This window comes from Apteryx rowi, unplaced genomic scaffold (assembly GCF_003343035.1).
Source record: "Apteryx rowi isolate R43461 unplaced genomic scaffold, aptRow1 scaffold_523, whole genome shotgun sequence".
NCBI lineage: Eukaryota > Metazoa > Chordata > Aves > Apterygiformes > Apterygidae > Apteryx > Apteryx rowi.
Window position 1 is genome coordinate 370 of NW_020450787.1, and position 27,280 is coordinate 27,649.

A 27,280-nucleotide genomic window follows, 5' to 3' on the forward strand; every position below is an offset into this window, starting at 1 on the left:
GTGTTCACAGAAGGGCTCCTGAAATATGTTCTAGCATCTCTCTGCCTGGGAAAACGAAGCAGAGCTTCAGCTACTATTTATTTGCAACCTAGCCTGTCTTCTCTTGGACTGAATAAGCTGCTCCATTTATGCATGGAGCAGTGTGGAGCCTCTGTGTATCTCCACTGATTTCAGGTTGCCCTGCAAACAGATTCCATTTGTTAAATGAGTAGAAAACAGAATAAATAGAAAGAAAACTTTTAGACAGTCTAAAAGAAACACATGTTTTTCAAAATTCTGTGAAAAAGAACAGATCAAAGATACGATGATCATTTGGCAAATATATAGAAAAACTCAGCTGAAATATCTTTTGAATCTGTTCACGGTACTGATACCTCAGCTTCTAAACAGAAATATCAGCCTGTCAGAGCATTAGGCTTTCTTTGTTTTTGTTTTTTAAGCAAACCATTAAAAGTACTCCACAACATAAAGTATCTCAAAGAAAAGAAAGATAGCTTTCATCACTGCTCCCCCTCCTTTTTAGGGTTTTATCATTTTGTGAGAGGTAAATACTACCTGGCACTTAGGGTAAATTAGTTCTTTTTTCCCAGGTTCGTGAAGTGACAAGAAAAATTATTCATGCATCCAATGAGGCTGTTACTGAAGACAAACTATATTCTGATATTATTATGGTCTGGGGACAATATATAGATCATGACATTGCATTCACACCTCAAAGCACAAGTAGAACTACCTTTCTAACTGGAGCAGAGTGCCAGATGACGTGTGAAAATCAAAATCCTTGCTTTCCAATACAGGTAAGATTTTAAAAGCATTTGTTCAAGAGAAACTCCAGTCTCTAGATGGGTAAATAATGTAAAATACATTAGTGATATACATACACTGAAATAATTATAAAAAAAATTGATAAGTCATCCAGAAATAATAAAGCAGGAAAGTGATAGAAATACTGCCACCCAATGCAGCTACTAAATGAAGCTAAATTGTTTTGTAGAAATAAATAAGTTTCTCCATGTGTAGAGCAAATAAAATATAGCTAAGGTATTTAGTACAAATATCATACATTTCTATCTCTCAATTTTATTTTGCAGAGAAATCTTATTACCCCAGAAAAAAATGTTATTGTTCTCATGCTTCAAGGTTTTGAGTTCCATTGAGGAAAATAGGCAAGTAGTCACAAATAATTCTGTTTCTAAATTGCCAGCTAGATAAAGTGAAGGGATCTTAACTTTACTCAGTAAAAGCAAAGATATTTCCAGCAGCTAATAAAAACTTTTGAAAAGAGACATCTTTTCAGTATATGTATAAAATACTCTTCAGGGGGTTGCTGAGACATATATATATATCACATCCTTGCTTTGAGTAGATGGAAAACAAGAATTCAAAGCTTGTTACTGGGTTAGAAGAAACATAAATTGGTATAAATACAGGATCCTATATTCTTCTCTGAATAATTTATCAGTATAGTCATTCTTTCACACAGAAAGCAAGTAGCAAAATCAAACCACTTCTTTATGGTACCAGGAAGTTTTTTTTTTCTCAAAGCAGCAGCCTGTCCACCTCCTTGTGCTGCAGAGAGACCATGCCAATTTCCATCCTTGGGCTGATGCCCCAGTTTCTGTCCAGAGCAAATTAAATTACTTTTCTTAGTAGGAAATCAAGGTGGAGCTTGATTACTGAGCAGCTTCTGTATTTGTTGAAACCAGAGTATGGTATAGATTCAGTCATAATCAAAAATTATTTTCCCTAACAAAGTGTAATTGATAAACATATCCATAGTCTCATTTTGCTGCAAATTCCTCATTCCACTTCCATTAAACTTAAAGGAAAATATTCTGCTAACTGTAGGGGGAACTGAATCAGATCCTGTGTTGGAAGATGGCTCGTCTTCCATTTGGTTAGAGAATCAAAAGCACAAAGATGGCTAAGTGAAACTAATGACTTTTTGCAGTTTTGCTACAGACAGGTAAATTTATTATCTCTCACCCAGGAGATATGGACTTTTGAAGGATTGCTGAGCATGGCTTGAGAGCATTTAGAAAGAACACAGGCTTGTTAAAGAATCATATTTTCAGGACACATTGGAAGTATCACACATTACAGCAACTGGATAACTTGGTTTAGCCGCAACAGTTTCAATTACAATGATTCTTCCATAGCCCTTACAAAAATCTCTGGGGTGCTATTTGTCTCARATTTCCATCTGGAACAAGAAATTATTTACTGTTTATGCTCTTAAGCAGTATCCTTGGAAACTTTCCCATTCCCAAAGTCACATCGTGAGAGGCTAGGGCAGAAGTCCAACAGGCTTCACATAATGTGAGGAGGGAGTTGGAGTGTGTCTCCACCATATGACAAAATGTGGCCATGCCTTGTATCCCATTTAAGAAAAAATGAGTTTGTTCATTACACTGGAGATATAAAACTACAGCATTCTTCAAAGTCATATTTTGTGTTTATAACATTTTCTTCTTTGAAACAGTGATTGGTATTGATCTTTAAGTGCAAAAAAACCCCACAATAGATTTTCAAATTAAAAACAGATTCATTCTGTTGTCCATAACTTGAATCAAATGTGGATCACAAGGATTACAGCAGTCTAGTCATTGAATCCTGACTAGTTCAAGCTGCCTAGAAATCCCATCTGCTTAAAAAGCAGGCTATTTAAGGGACCTTCTAAGAAGGATGCCAAGGCTAACATTCCTGTGGCAGCATCATTGCAATACAGAGAGAATAAAGCTGTATAGATTACCATGGCATATACACATAAATGCATCCTTCACTGCTCTAAATATAGGACATATTTGCAGTCTTTATCTTGGAGTTGCAAAGAGGTTCATTACAGAGTGAATTTCAAGGGTGCATCTGAAAGCAAGCTATGAGTACATGTAATACAACCAACCTTGAATCTAGCCTAGGAGCTGCTCCTGCTCAGCAGTATAGCCTAGCACAGAAATGGTCTCAAGACATTTTCAGGGCTACCATGGGGATTTAGAAGAGTCTGATACTCAGAATGGCTACAAGGGAGCCCTATAAAGAAGTTCAGACATGATGCTTTAAGTTTAAGATAAATTTCCCAACTTCTGGATCCGTTACTTGACCACAGCCCTGTGAGTCAGTTCCATTTTGTTATTATTCCATTATTCATAGCTTAAAGAAGGTCATATGAAGATGGATGTTCTTTGGCTTTTATCATATTATATATTAAGTACTTCATGACTGCTTTTGTCAAAGACAAAGAATAAACATTGTATTAAAAAAAAAAGAAAAAAGTGGTAGTTTATTAGTGTGACTAAAGGAACTATTTTTCAAACACTGAAGCAAAGAGCTAATAATAATTCCCCATAGAACTGATTTTCTCCTGAAATTTTAAGTAGGTAAAGTTGTTCATCTCTACCTGTTAAATAAATATTTGGAAAACAGCCACAGTTAGTTTTTTACATTCATTTTATATAAAAAGAAACTGTGTCTAGTTTCCAAAGACAGTGAAGCTAATAGCATATTATTCATCAGTGTAAACATAGAGGCTGCAGTTTGCACTCTTTCTGTATTCCTAAAACAGCAGCACCCAAGGGAAAATTCATCCACAGAAGAGGACAACGGTGCTTAGCACTGCAAGCCCTCTCGGGGGGGTTTGCTGGGGAAAGGAAGCTTATTAGGCTACTGGAAGCTGTCTGGAGAATGTTCTGAGTCAGTGCAATTCAATGGAGGGTTGAAAGTTGCAGTAGTGTATTAATATTTATAACAAGTGTGGGTAAATGATTCATAGGTTGGCAGGAACCATTATGATTTTGTATTCTGGCCATTTTCATAATAAAGGCTATAGAATTCCACCCAGTGATTCTTGCATTGAGCCTGTGGCTTCTGGTATGGTCTGAACAGTCAATTTCTGTATCTCTTTGGAATGCTACAGTATGAAAAAATAATGAAAAAAACCCACTACCTTTAGTTTGTACTTTTTTTACAGCAGCCTGACACATGGAACTGGGATGCTGAGATAGTTTGTCATTCCTCAGATGATTATTTCAGGTTAGGGCTGAGACATAACACAGCATTAGAAAGACTTCCATGGGAGAGCTACTGTCTTTATTCACTATTAATTACATTGCTGACATTAAGATAGGCACAAACCCATCGTAAGATACAATTCTGAAAAGCTTTCAGTCAAAATAGTTCAGATACAAAAAGGTGGTAAAGAAACAGAGGCACAGAAAAGTGAAGTGATTTGCAAAAGATGGCATGTAATATGACAGGTTACTGTCTAAGCTACAGATGGATCAGAATGTGTGTGTTCAACAACTACCGAAGTGAATGCCCTCCTTTTTCTGCTGTATTTCAGAGGTAGCAACTCACTGTCAGATGGAGCCATTGACTCTTCTCTGAATTTCATGTGCACAAATACAGATTTTTGTTTTCCTTGCTGGCAAACTTTCATAAACCGTCAACTAATTTTTTAAGGCTGTAGTCATAATTTTTTTACAAGGAGACCATTTCCCACAGAACAAATTCACAATAACAAAGGCTTTTCTTAACTGAAATAACAGTTTAGACATTGTCGAGCACTAAAACAATTAGTGCTTTTCATTTTGCTACACATCAAAAGAATTCCCCCGTAAGCAGGTTCCACTGTGCCTATATAATAACAGTTTAAATCAATGTGCAGCTCTACCAGGAAAGCTATTATAGACAAAGAGGTTTTTGCTGTGTTTTTTTTTTCTTCTCAAATTATACAAGGTGAAGAAAAAATTGATATGAATATTCTTTATTAGTTTTGGAGAAAAATGTGGTTCTATACCCATTTGAGCAGAAAAAAGTCTTTTCTTCTCAAGTTATTTTTGATGTCATCCGAATAATAACATAACAAACCTCTCATTTGCACATTCGGCTGCTGGCTGCATGCTGCTTATCCCATGAAAAGGGAAAGGACTACAATATGCTGTTCCACCAGTACCTTAATGTTCATTATTGCTGTTTTTCTCCACTGGGGCACAAGATGATTTGAATTAAAATTGCAGAGGCAGTTAACCAAAAATTGTTCACCATGAACTTCATACACTGTTGATATGTTTTGTTCTGGGGCTTCTTTGTTTAACAGCTTAAAGTCAGCATATACATTTTTTCTCAGTGATACCAGAACATCAGGCTTTCCTGATAACTGGAAGCAGGAGGCACCCAACAAACACAACACTCTGTGTCTGCCAGGTTCAGAAGAAACTGTATTCTTCATGACAGAAGAGCTTTTTGTTTACATTAGCAGCTGAAGGGAGGAAGAAGCCACAGTTACAGCAAGAGACTTAATAATGAAGAGAAACACTGAACAGAAAACCCAAGGCAGAGAAATTACTAATTTCAGCAACACGTGAAAGTAATAAAAAGCAAAATAAACTACGTATTTCCTTCAAAATTTGTTCAAGCCTAGCTAATGAAGAAAAATTTGTAGAATTTCTTTACCAAGCAACACTTGAAAAATAAATGAGACCCTTTCTTAACCTAAATGATTTCTTGGTACCAATCCCTACTACCATGCATTCTCAGTAGTAAGAAAATATTATTTGGTATAATGTAGGGAGTAGTGATGTTATTAAATGAAGCTCTTGAATTCCATTCCTAAATTGTCTTGGTCTTTTTAACCCCAGTTTGATGACTGTTCTATCTTCACAGGCTAAACTGTTAAAAGTATGAAGAAGAAATTGTATCATTTTATATAACATCTGCAGTATTCAGTCACTTCTGCCAAAGAATTTTCAAAAATGAAGAGCAAGCAGACAAAATACAAAGAAAAAGGATTAGATCAGGTGTCTGTACAAAACAGATTCATATTCTCTTAGTCAAATGTTTGAGGATTTTTTTTCTGAGATATTTCAGCAGCTTTAGTAAGTGTTACTGTACCTATTTCATGTTGATCAGTGGATAAGAAAACCCCAGATTTATATTCCCTGAAACTCAGACTACATGATTTTTATAACATTTTTAATTCAAGTTAATCTTTTTTAAACTCTTTGAAGGGACACATTTTTATGTCTCATTGTGGGTACACAGTGATGTATTGTTAGAATTTAGAAATAGTAAGGTTTTCAGAAAGACAGAGTTCATGAAGTCAAATCAGCATTAGAGAATGCAGATAGGTTTTAATCATTTCAAAACCTGACTGTTTAGTGATGAACTCCTTTCTTTGAAATAGTCTTGCTGATCTGAGCTTTCCTCTTGGATATCCTACAATGTGAAGAAAACCTTCCTCCCACTGTACTTTCTCTCCCCCTCCAATATCTCTGCTCACCTCCCCACACCTCTTAAGTTATTCACATAGTATTTTCAGTCTTGTGGCAAAATTTCTAGCTTTCTGGTTTGGATTGTGTTCWCCCCTAACACTGTTACCTATATGCAAGATCCCTTTCCATAACACTCTCACAAGTGTCCCACACCCTTTACCTCTATTTGGGATAGCTGACTAACCTACGGGCTGGTTCAGCCTGTATCCATGCTGACTAGCAGGCCATCACACAAATGCTGATGACCATTTGGCTTCAGTCTCTTGGTCGTGTGCGGACCAAACTGATAAAGGACTTTCCATCTTTCATTTGAGGATAACTTGAGGCAGCCTTTGTTATTTTATAAAGATTGTCAGCATTTGATACTTGCAAGACAGCTGTCCCTGTAAAATTGTGGGGGGGAATATTGGTGAGGGACTGTCAGAAAGCAGACAGAGTGAATAATTACATATGTCCTTTTTACCTTAGGAAACTGGGATAAATTTGTGTATTGAAACAAAGATTTTACAAAGTGCTGCTGCAAACAGACAAACTCTTCATTATATTTTTATATATGCATGTAAACCTGCTGCTTCACTTGGTATTCAGGAGAACATAATTTGACCAGATGTTCGCATGTCTTCGCTGTGATACATTCCATGATGAATTTTAATTGTGAAGCTAGGTTAATTCACATATAGAAATATACAAAAGGCCTTATACTAACTCACTTTTATGACAGAGTTAGGGTTTTGTTTTGCTTTTTTTTTACTTCTGTCTTTGCTTAAATATGGTTAAATCTTCTTTTTACTTCAACCTGAGGGAGAAAGAAAAAAATTTCTGCAAGTTTACAAAATGTCACTATAGTAGTTGAGATCTGAGCAACTCGAACTGAAGCAGAGGATGGAAATATTTAAACAAGTCTTAACATCCACAGCTATGCTACCTTCACCTCAGAAGATATCTGTTTTTATTCCACAGGTAACCATGAATGATACATTATCMAACGGGATGGATTGCATGCCCTTTTACCGTTCATCTCCTGCATGTGGCACTGGTGACCATGGAATTGTCTTTGGAAATCTATCAGCATTAAATCCAAGACAACAGATTAATGGCTTAACCTCTTTTCTTGATGCTTCTACTGTCTATGGCAGTACGCCTGCTGCTGAAAACAAGCTAAGGAATTTAACAAGCAGAGAAGGCCTTCTTAGAGTAAACCTGAAATATTATGATAACAGTCGGGAATATCTGCCTTTTGTAGACCTGATCCCGTCCCCCTGTGCACAAGACTCCAATGCGAGTGAAGGTGAGAGGATTGAATGCTTTCTGGCTGGGGACAGCCGATCGAGCGAGGTCACCTCCCTGGCAGCTATGCACACCTTGTGGCTGAGAGAGCACAACCGCCTGGCCCAAGCCCTGAAAACCATGAACAGACACTGGAGCCCTGAGACCGTGTACCAAGAAGCACGGAAAATTGTCGGGGCTCTACATCAGGTTGGCTGTGTATTTGCTTATCAATATTTTGTAGTGAATATCTTAGAACAGAACCATTTACAATACTTCAAATATGTTTCTGTGAGTGGTTTTGGAGATCATGTTATCTTTTCTTTGCCATCTATTTCTGACCTATAAATTTGGCATGTTAAGAGCCCATTTTGTTCTCCAGTTTCATGAACGCAGCTTCCCTGTCCATAGTTTGTTCAGATCCCAGATCTCAGTGCTCTGATCTTTATAGCAATTTCTATTCTGCTTCATCTTTCTTCAGACTTCTCCCATGTCTATCCAGGCTACTGAAGTCTAAAGAGACCTTTTCAGATGCAGTTCTTTGTAGCATTTTTGGTAAAGGAAACAAGTAAAAAGTAACATCTCTGCATTTACATAGTGCTCAAGATGTTTATTTTCTCTTAGGTATTATATAAACAAATAACTTCCTGTGTAAAAATGTCTGTGGAATTCTCAATGCCACGTTAATGCATAAACTCCAGGGGCTACTCTCAATACATGAGAGGGAGAAATCAATATGGAAAAAATAAAGGAGAAAAGAAAGTCCATACGAATGTTATTATTAAACCAGTGAACAGGAAAATCTATTTCTACTCAGTATTTTCCTATTTTTTCCCCAAAAATAGTTATGCAAACTCTAACTTCTTTTTTCTTCACAGTTAAAGTTCATATATTCAGTGTGGACAGCTTCTGTTCCTAGACCTTCATGTGATCCAGATTATCCCTATCATAACTGAACCAGAATGAAAACATTCAATGAGATTCTTCTTGTATAGTTTGTAGTAAAAAAGAGTATAGTCATTCTTCTTAGAATTTTAGTTCTCTGTGGTATTTTAAATCAAACATATCTTAGAATTAAAGCAGCACACTGATTTTTTTATTTATTAAAGTATGATGATGAATTCTGAGAAAGTTAAAAATCTCAATTTAAACATTTATCAAGCTACAAAGGTCCAGTAAGCACTGATTATGCAACCAACTCACTCTGCATTCTGAATTTGATCCCCAAAAATATTTGTTTAGCATTTTGCCAGCACTGTGTTCTGCTTGCTCGTAGTGTTGGAGGCAGTCGGCTCTGGGAGCAGCAGGGTCCAGGGGGACTCCTCCAGCGCTAGCCTGATAGATGGGAGGATGATGCGGCTCCCTCTCCTCAGGTCCAGCCAGTACAAGGCTGAGCACTTATTCCCAATTGGCATGTGCGCGTGCATGCGCAGAGCCAGCTGCATGGATCAGCACGTTGCGAGAGCCGTGCCTTTACTGGCACCCACAAACACACACGGCACTCACACAGCCACAAGCCGCGCGGGCGGCCCGGCCCTGTTTTCCTCTCAGATCAGGATCCAAGCTTGCTAGTGGGATATGCACACCCACCCCGTGGGGCTCTCCAGGAGCAGATCCCCGTCCCCTCCCGCTGCCGGCACCCACCAGCCCCTGCGGCTCTGGGTCCCGCTCTCTTTGTTGCAGCTCCAGGTCCCGGTCTCTTTGCTGGTCCTCAGCTTTCTTACCCTGCTCATCAGCTAACCTGGCTTGAAATCCACCAGTGACCACATACACACTCAGAATCRGCCACGCGCCCACACAGCAGGTCGTTAGCAATAGGGTTTCAGAAGGATACAGCATGAACTGCTGTCACCGAGCACAGGGCTCAGTCAGAGGAGCATACTGAGTAGTGTCAGTGTAAACCTTTCATCCCCTTTCCCTTCTGTTTCCCCATGCTTGTTCCTCCCCAGTCCATCTCAGGCTTTCCCTTTCCCCCCTTTTAGTCCTTTCCCTAATTTCCTATCAGGTTTCACACATTTCCAAAATCCCCTTAAAACATCCCATACAAGGTTCTGCACAGCCCCCAGGTGCTCTTCTCCCTGCGTCCCATCATGAGCCCTACACCCCTGCCGGCAATCACCCCTTTAGTCTGCATGGCATTCGGGGCAGAGTTTCTTTCGTTGGCTCATCCTGGTGGGTTTCATACCCAGGCCCGGGGTCAGTCCATGCTCTCTGTGGTGGCCCCAGTGGCGGTCCCTTTTTGCTGAGTAGGTTGCCAGGGCTCCTGCGCTTCACCTTGCTCCTCCAGTCCTCCCCAGGAGCTTGGTGCTTGCTGAGATTGCCTTTGCTCACATAACCATAGTGAGTCTACCTGTCATAATCCATAATACGAGGTGAGCAATATCAGAATCAGGATACACTGGAGAATAGAGAACTTTCACATGTTCTCTGATTCTTAGAAACAGATTTTTTTGGTACCAAATGGAGGCTCTTTTGGAAGAAAAATTGGGGTGGGGAAGGAAGATTTCACTATTATGATAAAATTCTTTTCCTTTCTTCCAATACAGTTTTTAGTCAGGAGAATATGCAGAACATATCCTTTAAGAAACCACCTGCATTCTCTTACATGTTGTTATTTGCACTTAGAGAAAAGTAACACACTTCATTTAATTCTATTTAGTCAGTCCTTTTAAAATGTTTGGCTTTAATTTTTTTTCTCTTTTCTTTACTTTAACCATGTCAGCTCCTCTGCTGTAAATGGGCTGTTTGCTTTAAAATAATCGCGTTGACAGGTCAGAATGGCTGTTAGCACTTGTTAGAAGAAAAGAGCAAATCCAAAAGTAGGCCTCTGTGCTTTCAAATATTTCTGATTTCTGTCCAGTAACATCGTGGCCTGAGAGAAAATACTTTGTGCAATACTCTGCCTGAATCTGGGTGACTCATTATCTCTACCGGTATCACACACTAATGAAATTTGCCTGTGGCTCATTAGAAATGTATTTGAATTATATCTAGCTAGTTCAGAAACATTCATTCAAGAGATATAATTGGAGTATCTCTATTAGTGTGGTATGATAACCAGTACACTAATGACAGCTCTAGTCGAAGTTACTTTAGATTTCCACTCAAAAATTTTGTTTCAGTCACTATACATTTCTAAAATTCTTTTTGGAATGAATGCTTTCAAGTGCAATTTTTGCATGTGGGTGTGTAAGTACAGAGAATTGAACAAAAAGCCTTTCCTTCTTTCTAGAAAAAGGAAAMTGAAAAAATACCTCTCTAGATGATACTTTTCCTCCTAGATGCTTTTTTGGTAGTATAAATAGCTCTGGTGACAAGCGTCTGATAATAAAAACTTGACAAAGTTACCAAACACATAAGTGTCTGTTGATACCCTGGACAAAACTGATTTTGGGGGTGTTGTAGGCATTACAGCAATTGTACAATTGTGGGCATATTTCACTGATAGGTAATAGTTTATCTACACCACAACAGTGGTTAATTCTCTCTGTGTTTTATGTGTACCACACATGCTTAACTATAGAAGTATTAGCATTGCAGTATGCTGTAGTAAAAATACATGTCCCGATTCACCCAGTGTTTTATGCAAAAAGAAATGTTTTCATTGTTATTTACTAACTGAAATGAAACTGATCCCTTGTTTTAGTTATGCCTGTTTTGACCTGAGAAAACAGAATGAGGAGAGTCAGGACGCCTCCTTTTAAGCTCTCTGAAATAAAATAGTTTAAATTTGTTTTCCTTTAAACAAATTTAAAAAATGTAGGCAAAATAGGAAAAAAAAATCTCACTATGAAACTGCTACTATCCTTAACATTGCTATCTTATATATACATAGTCTTGCAGGACGCAATTGCATACACTTGTACTGTTACTTGCAGAGCCTATTTGCTCTGATTTGTCATTTAGACTGCGAAAGCCAAATGAGGTGGCACTAGTCAGAGAGTGAAGCAGTTCTGCAGATCAATCTGAATCAAATGCTCTTTGGTTTATCATGGTATCTGCTCAGAGAATCATCACTGATATAACACCATTACTGACAGTTGATCCCACCTATAGCTGACAACTGCACTCAATTTTCAGGATGTATATAGTTTTCTCATTTACTTCTACATCTGCTTGTGCTCTCTGAGCACCTTCTATCCCTCCCTCACAAAGGCCAGTGTCTTAGGTGTTGGCTGCAGTTGAGTCTCTTGCAAGGCCAACATCCTTTAACCTAACTAAAATTATTTGGTTTAGCATTGCTAATTTGGATAAAACTTGTTTKTGAAATTGGAGGACTAAATAACCCTTCTCAGAGCTTAAACTCTACAAAATTATAAAAGTTAAGAGTTATTGACTGGGCTATAAACTGAAGTATAATAATGTGCTCATTATTTATTAAAATTTGAGCTATTATGCGATCGGTCTTTATGAAAGTATTTCAAACTTCGATATCATCTGTAATCCTTTAATATTCATAGAGTACACTGAGAACTTCAAACCAACTATGCATAACACTTTAATGTATTAAACATCATTGCTATGTTTGGTGGTTTCTATTATTTCTGCATTCTTTCTCAAATGCAGGTGATTCATTTAATTGGCTCATCCATAATTCAATGACATACTACTCCTTTGCAGTTAAGTTATCCCTGGCCAATGGCCAAGGCAAGCTGCACTTTTGGAATTGCTTATTCTCGTGATAGTTCATGTATTTTTACATTCTCTTTTCCGCCCTTATTTTTATCTTATTTTTCTATCCCATTCTGCCCCATTCATAGCTAATGTGGAAAATCCTGAGGAGGAAGTAGTCTGCTGAGCCTGATGAGGAAGAAATATGTATTTCTGTATCTTTAACACCATATACATATAACTTAATTTGGAATAAGTTTTAACAAGAACAGAAAAACTCACAGAAATAATCTGAAATTATGTAACCTATTTCAGATTTATTAATGCATGGCTGACTGCGGGTTGCGTCCCACTCTGGAGACAAACCCGGCCAAGGTGCCCGCAGAGAGAGCCCTGCTGTAATTCTACCTGCTGAATGGGAAGGGTACTGCCTCTCGCACAAATGACCTGTTTAACCTTGCCTGTTGGTATTTTTGCAGGTCAAGGTTCAGTTATCTTTCTATACACAGTGCACATATGATTCAGGCTATGCTATAAAATGTGTAGGAAGCCTTTTCTGACAGTTTTGGTATCACTCAGATTTTGTCTGGGTACTTAGCCGGTGATTGGCCGATTTGATAGGAAATTAGAATTTTGTTTTCTCTGATATGACTGACTGAATTAGCATATTTAAATACTCTTGATTCCTCTTTTATTATCTAGTCATACATACTATTAAAGTAATTCAAATACTGACCATATGACATGCATCTCAAGGACAGTGTCCAATTTTTATCATTTTTTACCAAGTTGTACCTTTGAATCAGTGATTCTCTTCAGACAGTAGAAATATTGACAATATGGATTAAAATGAATTTCTTCATGAGGATCTTATGGTGCTTGGAGTTGATGCTATGAGGTGCCAAATATCTCCTAAGAGGAGCTTGGATATCCACTAATCCCATTAATGTCACAGACACGTGAGAATACCTTGCAGGCCCACTATGTTCTACATTCCAGAAATTCCTCATCCTGYTGCAAACACCCAAAATTTAACTTCTTTCTCAAAATTAGACTCAAAGGAAGTGATAAATGGTAGTGTAGTTCATTGCAATAGCTTGGGATTTCTTTTCTATATAATACTACCACTTTCTGCCTCTGATTTTCGTGAAGCATTTTTAGACAAGAACGTTCTTTTGCTTCCACAGATGAAACTCAATGTTGAAGAAACACTGTGCTGAAACAAAATATTATGCTTATTATGCCAAATGTGAAAGGAAATAAAACTTTCAAATCATTATCTCAGAGCAGGGAATGAATGCAAAAGAATTTTAACAGAAATAATTGTGATGTTTGTCAGCTGTTTACACCTTCTTTAAAACTTATGTAAAAGTATCAGTTATGAGAACTTCTTGCAGTCGACCTTTCTTGACTTTGTACAGGCAAATTCAGGCAAAGTAAATTCAGAAGTCTTACCACTTCTACACAAAAATTAGGTGTTGCATTGTGATGTACTTCTGATGTGGTTCTACATCAGGTTCCAGATTCTTTTTGGCAGTAGCATCTTCTCCTTTATTATCTCAGTCAGTATTTTCTAAAAACCACCTCTACTTGATACAACTTCATTTAGTCATCAGAAGTTTCTACAAAATTTCTTCCTTTAATCAAACATAAGCATCTTCTAGCACAAGGCAGGCATAAGACTCCCTTTGGCCCATTGCCCTTTTAAATTTCTTTTAAAAATTCCACCCCCACCCCCCAAGGAGTGAGAAATGAAGATCTTGCCTCTGGAGTAAATAGAAAATCTGAAATGCCCTTTCTTTCAGGGGAACTGGCCTTTATGAGCTGCTTAGCTTGGGATTTCATTTACAATGAGCAAAAAAAGCGATAGTCACATGTTTGTGTCCAGAGCTGAGCTAGTCCTATGTAAAGCCTTTGCTATTCCTCTGTATCCATCTTGCCATGGTGAGGTGAATAAAGTGCTTCTTTCCTTTTGTCCCTTTTCTTTTTCCTGGATTTGTGGGTACAGCTGCCTCATTGATGCTTCCAGGTCACAACCACCCCAAGTTGTGAAGAATCAGGCTTGTAAAGTCAATATTTCAGCCATTTGTAGTAATCCAAGTGTGCTATATCTTGTCCATAAAAACTAACTCTAAATCTAAAACTAGAAAGAACTGTTGTCTTGCCAAAACCTTTATGAATGTAACAAAAGGTTAGCTTTTCAAATGACAGTGTCAGTATTAATTTCCAGCAATTATTAGATTTTCTTTGTATGCTGTATTAAAGGAGCTGTAAAAGGAATTCTAACCAATATCTTTCAAGTATTTTGTTCACTGAATGACCTAACCTGGAATAACTCTGTTACCTCTGTCCTCTGAGAAAAGTGAATGAATTCTGCAGGGGCTTGCTTGTCTCTGCATTGTGCCTAAAATAAAGAAACAAGTTTCTGATAAGGTCATTTTATGCCAGCTAAGTTTTCAATATGCACTATATCAAGCTCAAAGTACATTTTTCTGTATGTTTCATTGCATATTATACTGAATCTATAATGTATTTTGTTGCATTCACTGTGCTTCATATCCTTCCCTTTCTGCTTGATTAAGTTCAATGTATTCTTTAATCTATAACGTACTTTCATTTTATTCAGTATGTTGTATCATTTTACTCTGTTTTGTTCAGTATTACTTACATGCTTTTTTCATCTGTTCCTGCAATACTGTTATTTTATAAAAGCATTTGATAGAAAGTATTTATCAGCTTTTTCATATTTGAAGTATGTTTTTTAGGAGCCTATAAATTGGCTTGAGCTCTGCATAGAATGTCTGMCAAGGGATTGTGGGCACCAGTATTTTAAAGCCTGGTCATTTTTAATTTTCAGTAGAGAGGATTTGTCTTACAAATATGTAACTGAAAACAGAATCTGTTGATATCAACAACCATTCATGAAAGATTTTATAGTAAGTCATGCTTTCATTGTCATTTTTAAGGGCATTATAGTTTATGCCATTGCAATCCAGGTTTTAAATCTCAGAGCAGCTCCTGTGAGCTCCTATGAGCTGGATTACCCCCTTGGAATGGAGGTGGCGATACTGGTAATCTCTGCCCGCGATGCTTCAGTCTAGTGCTTAGAGCAGAGGCTTGCAGGAGCCTGATTATGGTATGTGCTGAGCCCTGCCACTGATTCTCTTGAGTCATTCACCTCCTTACTGCAAAGGGGAGAACAATATTATTTACCATCTAACACTGCTGTTAGTCATGCCATATGCTTGGAGACAGATGAGGGAAAAAAAACTCGTTTTGCACATGGGAAGCATTATTATTCCACAAAAATATTGAATGATAAATGTTTCTTTTTCTTTTCTTTCAGATTATTACTTTAAGAGATTACATTCCCAAAATCATTGGTCCAGATGCTTTTAATCAGTATATTGGCCTTTACAGAGGTTATGATCCCACAATAAATCCCACAGTTTCTAACATATTTTCAACAGCTGCTTTTCGTTTTGGTCATGCAACAATTCAACCAATAGTAAAGAGGTCGAATGCACAGTATTTAGATGATCCAGAACTCCCAAATCTTCATTTGCATGAAGTTTTCTTTAGTCCCTGGAGGCTCATTAAAGAAGGTATGGTTTTATTTAGACTTTTTTTTCCCCCAGAGTATTAAAGTATTTTTCAAAGCTATTGATGTTAAACTAGGAAAATTTGTTTAATTGCATCACTGATGTAGGTTGTCGAACAGGTTCCAGATAATTAACATGAATTGGAACAATTCATTTTTGTTAACTAGTTCTCTGAATCAGACAGATGTTATTTGCTAGGAACAGATCACTCACCAGATTAAACCAGTGTGGTAGGTAAAAGATTAATAATATCTCTCTTTTATGGATAAATATATTGTCAGTTTGTAAATTTTCTGACATCTTAAGAAGCAGATGGAGMCTTTTCATAGCATTTTTACATCTGTTTCAACCTGGAGCAAACTTTTGCATGTGTTCAAATGTAAAAGCCTGTGGGGCCAACATTTAAAAACATAGAAACGTACATGCATTCTCATTTGTTAAGAAAGTTAGAATGATTTATTTTCAAATATGCTGTAAGATTATATTATTTTTGTGTTTAAAGGAGGTTTGGATCCTTTACTACGGGGTCTTCTAGCACATTCAGCAAAACAACAAGTGCAAGATCAACTGCTAAATGAAGAGTTAACAGAAAAACTGTTTGTGTTGTCCAATAACGGCTCACTTGATTTAGCATCATTAAATTTACAGCGCGGCCGTGATCATGGACTCCCAGGTCTATTACTTTTTTTTTATTATTTTCTTCCAACTAATAGCTGAGCTATCACTGCTTATATTTGGGATGTAAATGTAAGCTCTTAAATAATAATTTTGGTAATATAACCAGAAAAGTATATTAAGTCTCTTTTAAAAAGTAAGAAGCTAATATTTCTGACTTTGATGGCAAGAAGATATTCCCCAATATCTGAAATTAAAATTATCTCTTAAACCTGGAATCTGGAAGGAAGATATTACTGAGTGGATCTGTGTCTGCCCAATGTACCTACCATAGGCTTGTTCTTGCTGGAGCCAGGTCCAGAGGAGCGGGGGTTTCTGCCCAGAGCAGCTGCTCACTGTCAGTGGGAGAGGTCCACCTAGACACCATCTCATTAGCGTGCTGGTAGTGGAAGGTAGTGAAATGTCTCCAGGAGTGGTAGCTGGCACTAGTTAGATGTATACCTCACTTTGAATGGTTACATGGCTGTGCGCTGTTTTTCCTTATTCTTATTCTATTTCTTTATTCTTACTTCAGTCAGCCCAGGTAAGGTTGAACTAACGGTCACAGAGAGTTAGCCCATCAGGGCAGGGGTTTGCAGGGTTAGAGGAAGACTATGCTGGAGCTTAGTCCAGTGTGACTGCATCAGCTGTTAAAACATGCAGCTGGTTCCCAATCCTGTCTAAAAACCTTTGGTAAGCGTGTCACAGCTCCTGAGAGCAGAGCCAGCAGCGCTCAGCATGGCAGGCAGAGCCTCTTGCTTTGCCTTTTCCCCTCACATCCTGACCCCCTGCCCGATCAGGCTCACTCCGCTTGCCTGCGTGGAATAAGGCACAAACCTGGCTGCCCTTCTATGCTCTGAGCCCGATGCCCTGCCCACAGAGGTAGGACTGATTGTCAGAGGGTGTCGCATCTCTTGGTGATAACCCTTTCCATTTTTCCTGTTAAAGCTGTGCCACTCTGCAGCTGGGAATATAAAAGTCATTGGCCCCAGACAGTGGAAAAGAAGTCTGGCTCTAGCCTGGAGTTTAAAGCTTTCTAGCTGGACAAGGTTAGAAATAGAGGTTCCGGCTTTAGGACCAGAAATGGAAGTTTTGTTGGCAGGAAGGGGGGAAATTAATGCCACTGACAGCCAAACATAAAAGAAGTCCATTCTCCAGGGAGCTAGACGTGTCCTAGCATACTCTCCTTAGTAAAGTGCTTTAAGTTACTAACTTCCTTCACATTCCTTCTTGCCTGCACTTCATCTCTCGCATTCCTGCTCTGGAAATCTCAAATTAAGAAGCAGTGCATGCTCCTGTTTGTATTATCTCAAAAAATTCTATCACAATGGTTTTACTGCTAAAATACAGGAAAATTGTTTTACACCTTTGGTTATCTTCATGAAAATGATGTAGCATCTGTATATCCTGAAGTTTCAGATCCTGCCATCATTTCTCCAATCAATTTAAACAATATTAATAGGCCTATTTTTAGACGTAACTCTTCATGACTGTCATTAAGGCTGACAGAATTCAGTGTGTAAGTTTATTCATTTTGAATACCACATTTAACAGTTGAGTCTAATCTTCCTTTTAACATAATATTTATAGGTTATAATGACTGGCGAGAATTCTGTGGCTTACCAAAACTGGAAACTGAAACTGACCTGAATACAGTAATAAATAACCAGAAAGTCACTGAAAAAATCATGGAATTGTACCATAATCCTAACAATATCGATGTTTGGCTTGGTGGTCTGGTAGAAGACTTTCTTCCGGGTGCTAGAACTGGTCCCCTGTTTGCATGTATAATTGGAAAGCAAATGAAAGCACTAAGGGATGGCGACCGGTAAGTTTATTCTTGTTGTTGAACGGTTTGTATAAAGCAATGGAATTTTACTGATAAGTGAGAATACTTTCTACATCAGACAACATGAGGCAAAAGGAAAGGCACTCTTTAAGCAAATTATTCCCTCCCACTTTCTCATTTTTATTTTAGCTCCTCCAGCTTTGCTGGCTGATCTGCATATTCTTCTTTTGTTTCCATATGGTCCCAATTCCAGATGACTGGGAGATTGTTTCTAGGCTACTGAGATGCCCAACCTTGCACCCCTGATGGCAATGTAAGCAGCTAATTGCACCAGGGAGCAACAAACTTCTGTGTGGATGGAGGTAGCACTGGGCAGATTTTAGCAACTCAATCCATAAGGACTGCGCTAGGCTCTGGATCCTTACCCAGAAAGGACCCGAACATCACAGCAAATACAGCAAAGTCAGATGGAATAGGTAGAGAGTTGTAACTTTGGCTTCCTAGAAGGGATGGTAGAAACACCGGGCACTTGGCCTTGGGGAAACCAACACTTCAGGGGGCTCCCAGAAGGGTCTCGTCAAACACAGGGCAGGATCTCCCACATCCAGCCCCACACAGCTGCCGTCAGCAGCTTGTGCCAGTGCCACGCTCCACACTGGGAGGACAGGAGAAATGCAGCTTTCAGGCCCCAAAACAGTGCAAGATTCAATTTATACCTTGCTTCTATTCCTGGAAATAATTATAAAAACAACTTTTTTTTATTTCTGACATCGGCTGTAATTTTGGGTCTCATGAGAAAACTAATTATAAACTACTCACACCAGCCTAGGAGTGGTGTTTTAAGTCCATCTGATTTTTATCCTCGCCTACATTAACGTTCCTTTCCTTGTTGCTGCTGTGGAAAGAAACCATTATGTAAATAAACATCCAAGACAGAGTTTAAATCTGAACTTTAAAAAATGTTAATTAATTAGCTAACTGAAAAAAGTGATGTTAATCACGAAGACGGCACCTTAATAGCACAAACCATATAGACAACAAACATTCCTCTCAACTGTGTTTTAAACACTGTTAAAAGTCTTCTGAATCATACAGGCATACCTGAGCCTACTTGGGGCAGGCTGATGGTACTACCAAGATCCCCTCCAGCCTTGCTTCTACTATGCAGTATCTTGTGATACTACTTGCATTAAACTTAAGCGTACTTTAACATGTTAACTTAAAATTCAGTGAAAATACTTCTAATAATGAAAGAATCCCCAAGTCTATACCATAAAGTTTGTGTCAACTAACTTAAGTTTGAAATGGTATTCTTCTCTGGTAAAGGCTATTGAAAGGAGTTATTTAAGAAAGGTTGCTTCAGTATGTAATATGTTATAGTTGTCACACAGTAAGAATAAAAATGGAAAAGTCTAACATTTTTAATGCAGTGGCTTGTTAAATACTTAGCAATATCTGCACTAGAAACCTGACATACTAATTGGCATGCCAGTAAGTAGGGATTTCAAAACATCTCTTCTAAGATATTTGTTTAAGTTCATAAATCGCGAGTAAGCAGAATTTTTGACTGACTGAACTCCATCCTGATAGCCATAAAATCTTTTGTCAGTAATCCAACAAAAAATGAAGGGATTTCTTTTTCCAATATACCAAACCCAGGCCCCTTCTCAACCTCAGCCAAATCATCTGATGCAAGTTGTTTCTGTTCCATCAGCCTTTATTTTCTTTTTCTGTCTCTTCTCTTTTTCTGAGTCTTTGTTTTATCTCAGGATTTGCAATATGCAGGCAAAAATTCTGAAGCTGACCTTGTCATTCTCTGCATAGAGATTGTGCAAGGGGTTGTGTCTCTATTTTTTTTTCTTTTTTTACTCTAACCCTGTAAAATTCATCTGTAAAATTTTAGTGACATGATACGTGTCTGTTGGAGCAACCCTTCTTAGAGCAATCACCTAGCTTCTGTGTAGGATTAAAAAATAATGATCTGTTTAAATCTTCTCAGCCTTGTAGGTAAAACTGAATTTTGTGATCAAAGTAGAATATGTTTTAGACTAGACGAAAGAGGAAATGAAGGGTGTAGGAGAGCTGAGCGGAGAGCAGTCTGCAGGGTTTGAGTAAGGGAAGAACCTGGGAGCCAGCAGTGCGATGTCAGGATGCTCTGAGACGTTTGGGAACACTGTGGGTAGGTAAGGGGTACGAGGAAGTCATCTTTTCTTTCTCTCTCCAGCCCATCTGTCTCATGTGGACTTCCTGTCCCAGTGCTCCTGAGACATGGGGCATTCACCTCGTCCCGGTAGAGTCTCTCCTCCCCAACGTAGGCAAAGTGGGACATGTTTCTCCCAGAAGTGTCCTGCCATAAGTAATTATTTGCCTAAACCTAAAGTCAGTTCCTCAAAATTCAGCACGCGCTTACTTTGCTAGATATGAGGTGAGTTTTATGACTGAGTGGCTTTGGGCCCCTAAGTACACTTCTGTTGGCAGAGGGGTCCGATTTACCCTGGCAAGACCACCGGCCCTCGTCAGCAGCCTCTGTGTTCCCCAGAACACAAACGAGATTATCAGACTTCTGATCTGCAAGGTACCATCTCCAGGGATGTGCAGTAACGTGACAGACAGCTCTCAGGCAGGCTTTGCACAGGACACACGCTCACCACTGCTGTTCCCTTACTGTCATAGGGACATCAACATAAAATCCACAGACCTTTCCTGAAACTCCCTGCCTTGTTGCCCCCAGTATTTTGGAAATCATGCCTGCCCTAGTCCTGTATTAAACCTGAGATCAACTGGTACAGTATGATCATGTCCATACTAATGGGAATGGCCCAGGTCAAGTTACCTCCCAAATCCTGTCTAGCATTCGGGAAAATGCTAATTGGTCTGAGTACTGCGGGGACTATTTTAAAAATTTAGCAGTGCTTACCACTGTTTAATTTACTAATGCAGATGTGCTGTCAAACTCTCTGGAAATATTCTTTTGCCATTCACGACATGACTGTAGAATTGACCCAAATACGCTCACTTTATATGATCTTTAATAGAACAGCCTTCTCATTGTTATAAAAGTTACAATATCCTGTTTATCTTTTCTTTTTTTCTTTCAAGTGTTTCCTCTCCCTTTCTCACTAAGCCCTGTTATATTTATATGTATGTGTGTGTATGTACGTTTATATATTTAATATAATATATAATAAATAGACCGTCATAGCACAAATGCGATTCTTCAGTGAGGGACTCCATATTAAACAAAGAAGCATTCAGCAATATGTACTTTTATAGCAACAATCTGTAATGGCAAACAGAGTTCAAAAGCTACGGTATGGGGAAATCTATTATCACTATTTCTCCAGTAACTTATGCTTAAACCAGTTTGAATTGTGGATACAAATGCGCACTGCATTCTGGTGTGCAAAAATTATGCTTCCAATACAAACAGTTTACTTACAAATTGTCTCTCAGGTTTGTAACTTTTTTGTGGCTAYGTGTAATAAATGAAAAGCAATTTTATATGTGTGAATAGTGAATGGTTTTAACTAACTGACCTTAACACACCATCTGAGATGACCAGCACTCACACTAGCCCTTTTGTGACTTCCGAGTTGGGTGTGTAAATCTGCAGAACATGGAGTGATGTTTATTATTATTGTATCCACTGCATTTTGGTGAAATTCTTAGTTTTGGTCTTAAGAACAGGGTACTGTGAATGTAAGAAGATTCAGCTCTTTGAATTTAATCTTTTCCAAATGTTTCTATCAATCTTTCCAGATTTTGGTGGGAAAATGATAATGTTTTCACAGAAGCTCAAAAGCATGAACTCAGAAAACATTCTTTGTCCCGCGTGATTTGTGAAAACACAGGGATTTCTGAAGTGCCAGTAGATGCCTTTCAACTTGGAAAGTTTCCAGAGGATTTTAAGCACTGTGACAATATACCTGGGATGAATTTAGAAGCTTGGCAAGAAATCTATCAGGAAGGTAATCCAGTAATTACCAATCTTTCCTGGCAGAAAGGAATCAGCAGTTAGAGCACTGACCTCGCTTATGGCAGGTCTTGAGTTCCTGATCTGCCACAGTCTTTAGCATTTCTGTCACTTACCAATGGGATCTAGGTCTTTCTTTCCTTCTTTCTCAGTTTCGTGCTTGGTAAAAAGGAAAGCATTTGCTAGCTTCACTCTAATAACAGATGAATGGATTGTGAGATACCCAGACATTATGGTAACGGGGACAGGAGTTCTTAGGCAGAAGATATTAACTAAGAACTGTATAGAACATACTGTTAGAAATGAATGCTATTTTTACAAGGATTATCATACAGGCAAACCTGAGATATTCTATATAAATCCTTGTTCAGAAAGGAAAAATTAAATTCCTGATCATCTTGAAGCGAGTAGTTTCACTGAAGTTAATTTTATAGCAGTAATGGAGAACAGCATCCATTTTTGGGTTAAGCTGGTAATTTTTAAAAATTCATAATATAATCTTTTTTTATTTATAGAGGAAACATGTGGAACACCAAAGAGTGTAGAAAATGGTGATTTTGTATACTGTTCAGAATTTGGAAAATCTACAGTGATTTATTCATGTCAATATGGGTTTCAGCTACAAGGAGAAGAGCAATTAACCTGCACAAGTAAAGGATGGGACTTTCAGGCTCCTGTTTGTATAGGTATCTCTATATATTTTTTTTCATTTCTAATTTTTCTAAATGCTAGAGCCTAGCACATCAAAAGCAAACTCCTTCCTATTTTCTCTTGAAGTGTACAGTTTAAGTGTCCCTTTTCTTTGTGCTGCATATAAATGAATGTAGCTCATTAGATAAAAAGATAGCCAGCCTTCTGTGGTATATAGATATGATGCCATGATGATGTGAAACTTTCCTTGCTCCAGATTTGCTATCTCAATCACTACCCGTTCTGATTCAGCAAGCAGGCTGAAAGGAAGACCTCATTAGAAATTAAATAATTATGCAAAAATGAGCCAATTAACAACCAGTAGAAAAAACAAGCAAATCAGAATTATACATTGCTTCTTCCTACATGCCACTTCACAGCAGAACAGATGGTCATTAAAAGCCATTTTCCTAGCATTGTTTCAATGGATGCTCTAGATACAAAATGAGTTCAGCCCCAGTAGTTCATGTATCATCCTAATAAGATAAGCACACATGAAGAAAAAATACTGAATTTAAGTGAAATTAAGCAAATTACTTATGATTTCAATTCTAACTCCCCTTGCCCCCCAAAATAGCTGTGAAAAGATTTCCCAGAAGTGAATTAGTTCTGCAGGTAGAAAAGAAGAGCAAGTAAAAAAAACAGTAAAGGGATATTTTATTTCAACACTTATGCACATTTTGGGGAAGATGGTTTTGTGTTATTTTAATTATTCTTTCAGCTTTTCTCTTTTTTTCCCCCTATTTTGCTGTTTTAAGGAAGAGGATAGGGAGAAAGAGAATGTGGCAAATATTTCATTACTAGACCTTCACTGTTCACAGCTATGAAGGATGAACTCTCTCTCCGTTCATATTTCAAGTGTGTGGGGGTATAATGATATATATATAGATATAGATATATAGATATATAGATATACACACACACACACACACACACACTCAAACTGCTCAGCTTTATAAGAACGTGAGAAAAAATGAAACCTGAAAAGGCCATATTTAGGAATATATTATAGATGGTGGAAAATTAATTTGAATGCAAGCGCTGCAGCTGATCCTCAATAAAGTCTGCTTATCAGTATTTCTGTGACAGCACAATAGAAAGCTATTCATTCTAATTCTATACCTGGTATAGAAAAAGTCAAATGAAATTTGCAGCTCTTTCCTTTATTCAAATCCTATTTATCCACTGAATTCCACCCACACGAATACCATATAAAGAAATAAAGCTGTTAAATGAACTATAATAAAATCTTTCCATAGATTAATGTTCTGGCAGCAACTGAATAAATAAGTTATATGAATGAATCATTCCTTGTCCTAGTTTCTTTTAATATGTTCAGTAATGTAAACAAAAGACTGTATATCTGCTATAGGAAAACAAGCTGCTGCATATATTAAATAAGCAACGCTTTTATTAAAAGAAAACCATCAAAACCCACTTACGCAGATGCTACTTGAGTTTTACAGTAGAAAGCACTTTGTTCCATGCATGTCTGTGCAATGTGTTCCCATTCTTTTAAACGTTCAGCAAATTAGGAATAAGTCAAGCAATATAATCAGGAGGATAGAGCTTAGCATTTCTGCAGATGGTTTCAAAATTACATGCTGCTCTGGAAAAGACAGAGTGGCCTGCTGGCAAAAGCATAGGAATTTGAAAGCTGTTAATTCCTGCTTGCTAACTTTAGCTTTGACAGAAATCATGTCTATTGATTCAGGAAGTCATTTAGTTCTAGACTGTGCTACCTTCCTTTATATTAAGTGTTATCTTACGCTTCTTAGATAACCCTGTTTACTTTGCCTGATTAAAGTACTGCTCCCCTTGGGCAGTGGGGTAGGCTGGTAGGATCTGACACTCACTATTTGGTGATTGCAAAATTAGTTAGCTGGCTAGTTAACAGATAGCTGGACTATGGGTCTACACAAGCTAAAAGAGCACTTTTGAATTACAGTGCAGACAAAGACTGTGCAGGTTTTTCCTTCCCAGAGAATGGCCGAAATGTGGTCTTGAAGCAAGTAATACTTAGCAAGGAAACTTCATCCTAAACAACGCATTAGTCTCTTATGTTAGGAAAGGTAGTATTTCTTAATGGTTCTGAAGTTAAACATTACTCCATGCACAATTACTCTTTTGACTTTCAGTTGATGGTTACCTTTGGACACACCCACTGCTTTGTCTTAAAATTCGAGAAAATATTAAGTATGATCTCATTTCCAGTGATGGATTTCCCTCAATGGTCTGAGTGACAAGACCAAGCTAAGTCAGTAAATCCTTCTTACAGGGTCAGTTTCTAATACTGGTCAAAAAGAGCTACTCAGATTGAAGAGGCAGATCAAACATTGTGGTAGGGATGGAAAGGAAAGGAATATAACCCAAAAGAGAAGACTGAAGGTTCAGCTGGTTGCCAACAGATAGGGAGCAGTGCCCTCCAAGATCAGGAGTCTGAGACATTAGCAGATATGGTACAGGATTTATCTGCAATGGCAGGAGGACACATGCAGCATCTGAAATGGCACTAGACACCTATGTTTAGGCAACAGAATCAAGTCCTGTAAGTAGACATTACACAGAAAGAAGAAAGATGCAGAAATTTGAAAAAAGCTGTATTTCTTCCCTCACTGAGAACTTCGTTTCCTGCACTCCACACTGACTTCCATTTCATTGCATAGTAAGAATGTGAGAATGAAAGGTCTTGAATGGCCTCAGGGACAATATGCTTCTGTACATCTTCACATGGGTAATTGTTCCTCTGCTCATCATTCTGTCAGGATACTGTCACTTCACAGAATTTATATGGCTTCTAGAAACAACCATTTTTTGCAGTGATATCACAGAATATTGTTATAAGATTTGTTCCCAAAGCTAACCTGAATCCTTGAATCACAAAATCATGCCTCAAAGTGCATTGAACTGTGTCAGTTTTATTACTTTTATTATTTATATAGAGAACAGTATGAAGAAAGTTCATAGAGGTGCTGGGAGTCTTAGCATATAGATATGTACAAGAAGAGGTCCCAAAGTTTATGGTTTGCATTTTAGAAAATTCAGTCAATCACCATTTTTAGCTTTTGGCAGATTACCAAAATAACACTTTTTTTTTTTATCATTTTCAACTATACATAAATGCATAAATAAATAAGTAGTGTGCTTTAAACATCAACAACAAAAAGGAATTTTGGCAGTATCAATGAAAATATACACTGAAAATATACAATGAAAATATACTGAAAGTATATAATATAGAGCACTTAAAAGTACCTGTAGAAGGTGTATATAAAAATGTAGTAACTCCCCCCGTAAATTGTAATTTGTAACAATTATTGATCGGTGTGTATTCATTTTGCAGACACCAATGAATGTGAAAATGAAATTAGTCCACCATGCTCTCCTTCTGCTACATGCATTAACACTAAAGGCAGCTACAAATGTCTCTGTACTGATCCTTACAAGCTGGCAGAAGATGGAAGAACATGCATTGGTAATGCTCGTGAACCTACTGTCCATTAAAATTTTCTCTGTTCTGTTTTACAATGCTGTGCAAATTGTAAAAATGAGATTTATGGAAGAGCTGTTAATATATTTTAAAAATCTTTACACAGTCATAGGCATAAAAATGCAGTCACATTCTGTCAAAGTAAATGAAGGTATTGAATAAGTTATACAGACATAGAAGTAAGCTTTTCACTTTGCATTCCTACCTTATATAAACCACTAAGTATTTGTTATATTCCCTACAAATTTTCTGACAGTGAGTATGAAGTGAGGATCAAATCTGACTGAGTCCTCCTAGTTAGTATCTAAACTCAGCATCTACATCCTGGCTAAGTTCCTCCTATACAGCTTATTATGATTACATTCCAAAACTGTTATCCCTGTTAGGGTCAGCATAACTTATGCACTTTCTTGTTTCTCAGCTTTTCAGCATCCCTAGAAGCTGTACTGGGTCTTAAAGTTTGGCTGAGGACTTCGAGTGTAGTTGCCTACTGATGCTGAGCAGTACCTGTTCTGGGGAAATAAGGCCTAGATCTGTCAAAAGCTCCATCAAAACCTGCAATTCAAATTCAAGTGGCTGAATACCTACTTTTGCCAAAGTCTCCAGGAGAAGCACAAAAAGTTTAGAGTGTTCATGACTTGCAAATTCAGTGCTGTATGCCACACAACTATAAATAAACTCTGAATCTCACTGATAACACATTTCTTGTTTACTGTTCAAGTGAATACCTTGGTTATGAAATGTGGAATCTGGCTGCCCCTTATTGTTATTTGCACAAAGAAAGCACAGGATGATAATTCCCCAGGAAAAATTATCTTCTTGCAAACAAACAAGCAAAATTATTCAGCGATAATCTGTACATCCAGTTAGCTTTCCATCTATGCTTTAGGACCAGTAATAACTGTCTGAGCATTTTTTGCTGGTATATGGACTTTC

The 27,280-nt window shown here is 37.8% G+C and overlaps 1 protein-coding gene across 1 annotated transcript; it reads left to right on the forward strand.

The window, feature by feature from the left end:
• Nucleotides 1-590: 590 nt before the first annotated feature.
• On the forward strand, nt 591-26,358 carry TPO (thyroid peroxidase; the record flags this gene model as incomplete). Its single annotated transcript, XM_026080495.1, has 8 exons — nt 591-797; nt 7,230-7,745; nt 15,493-15,751; nt 16,251-16,421; nt 17,993-18,230; nt 21,951-22,159; nt 22,680-22,850; nt 26,198-26,358. Coding segments are annotated over 8 exons (1,932 nt in total), but the record flags the coding sequence as incomplete, so codon positions are not given.
• Between the last annotated feature and the right edge of the window lie 922 nt (nt 26,359-27,280).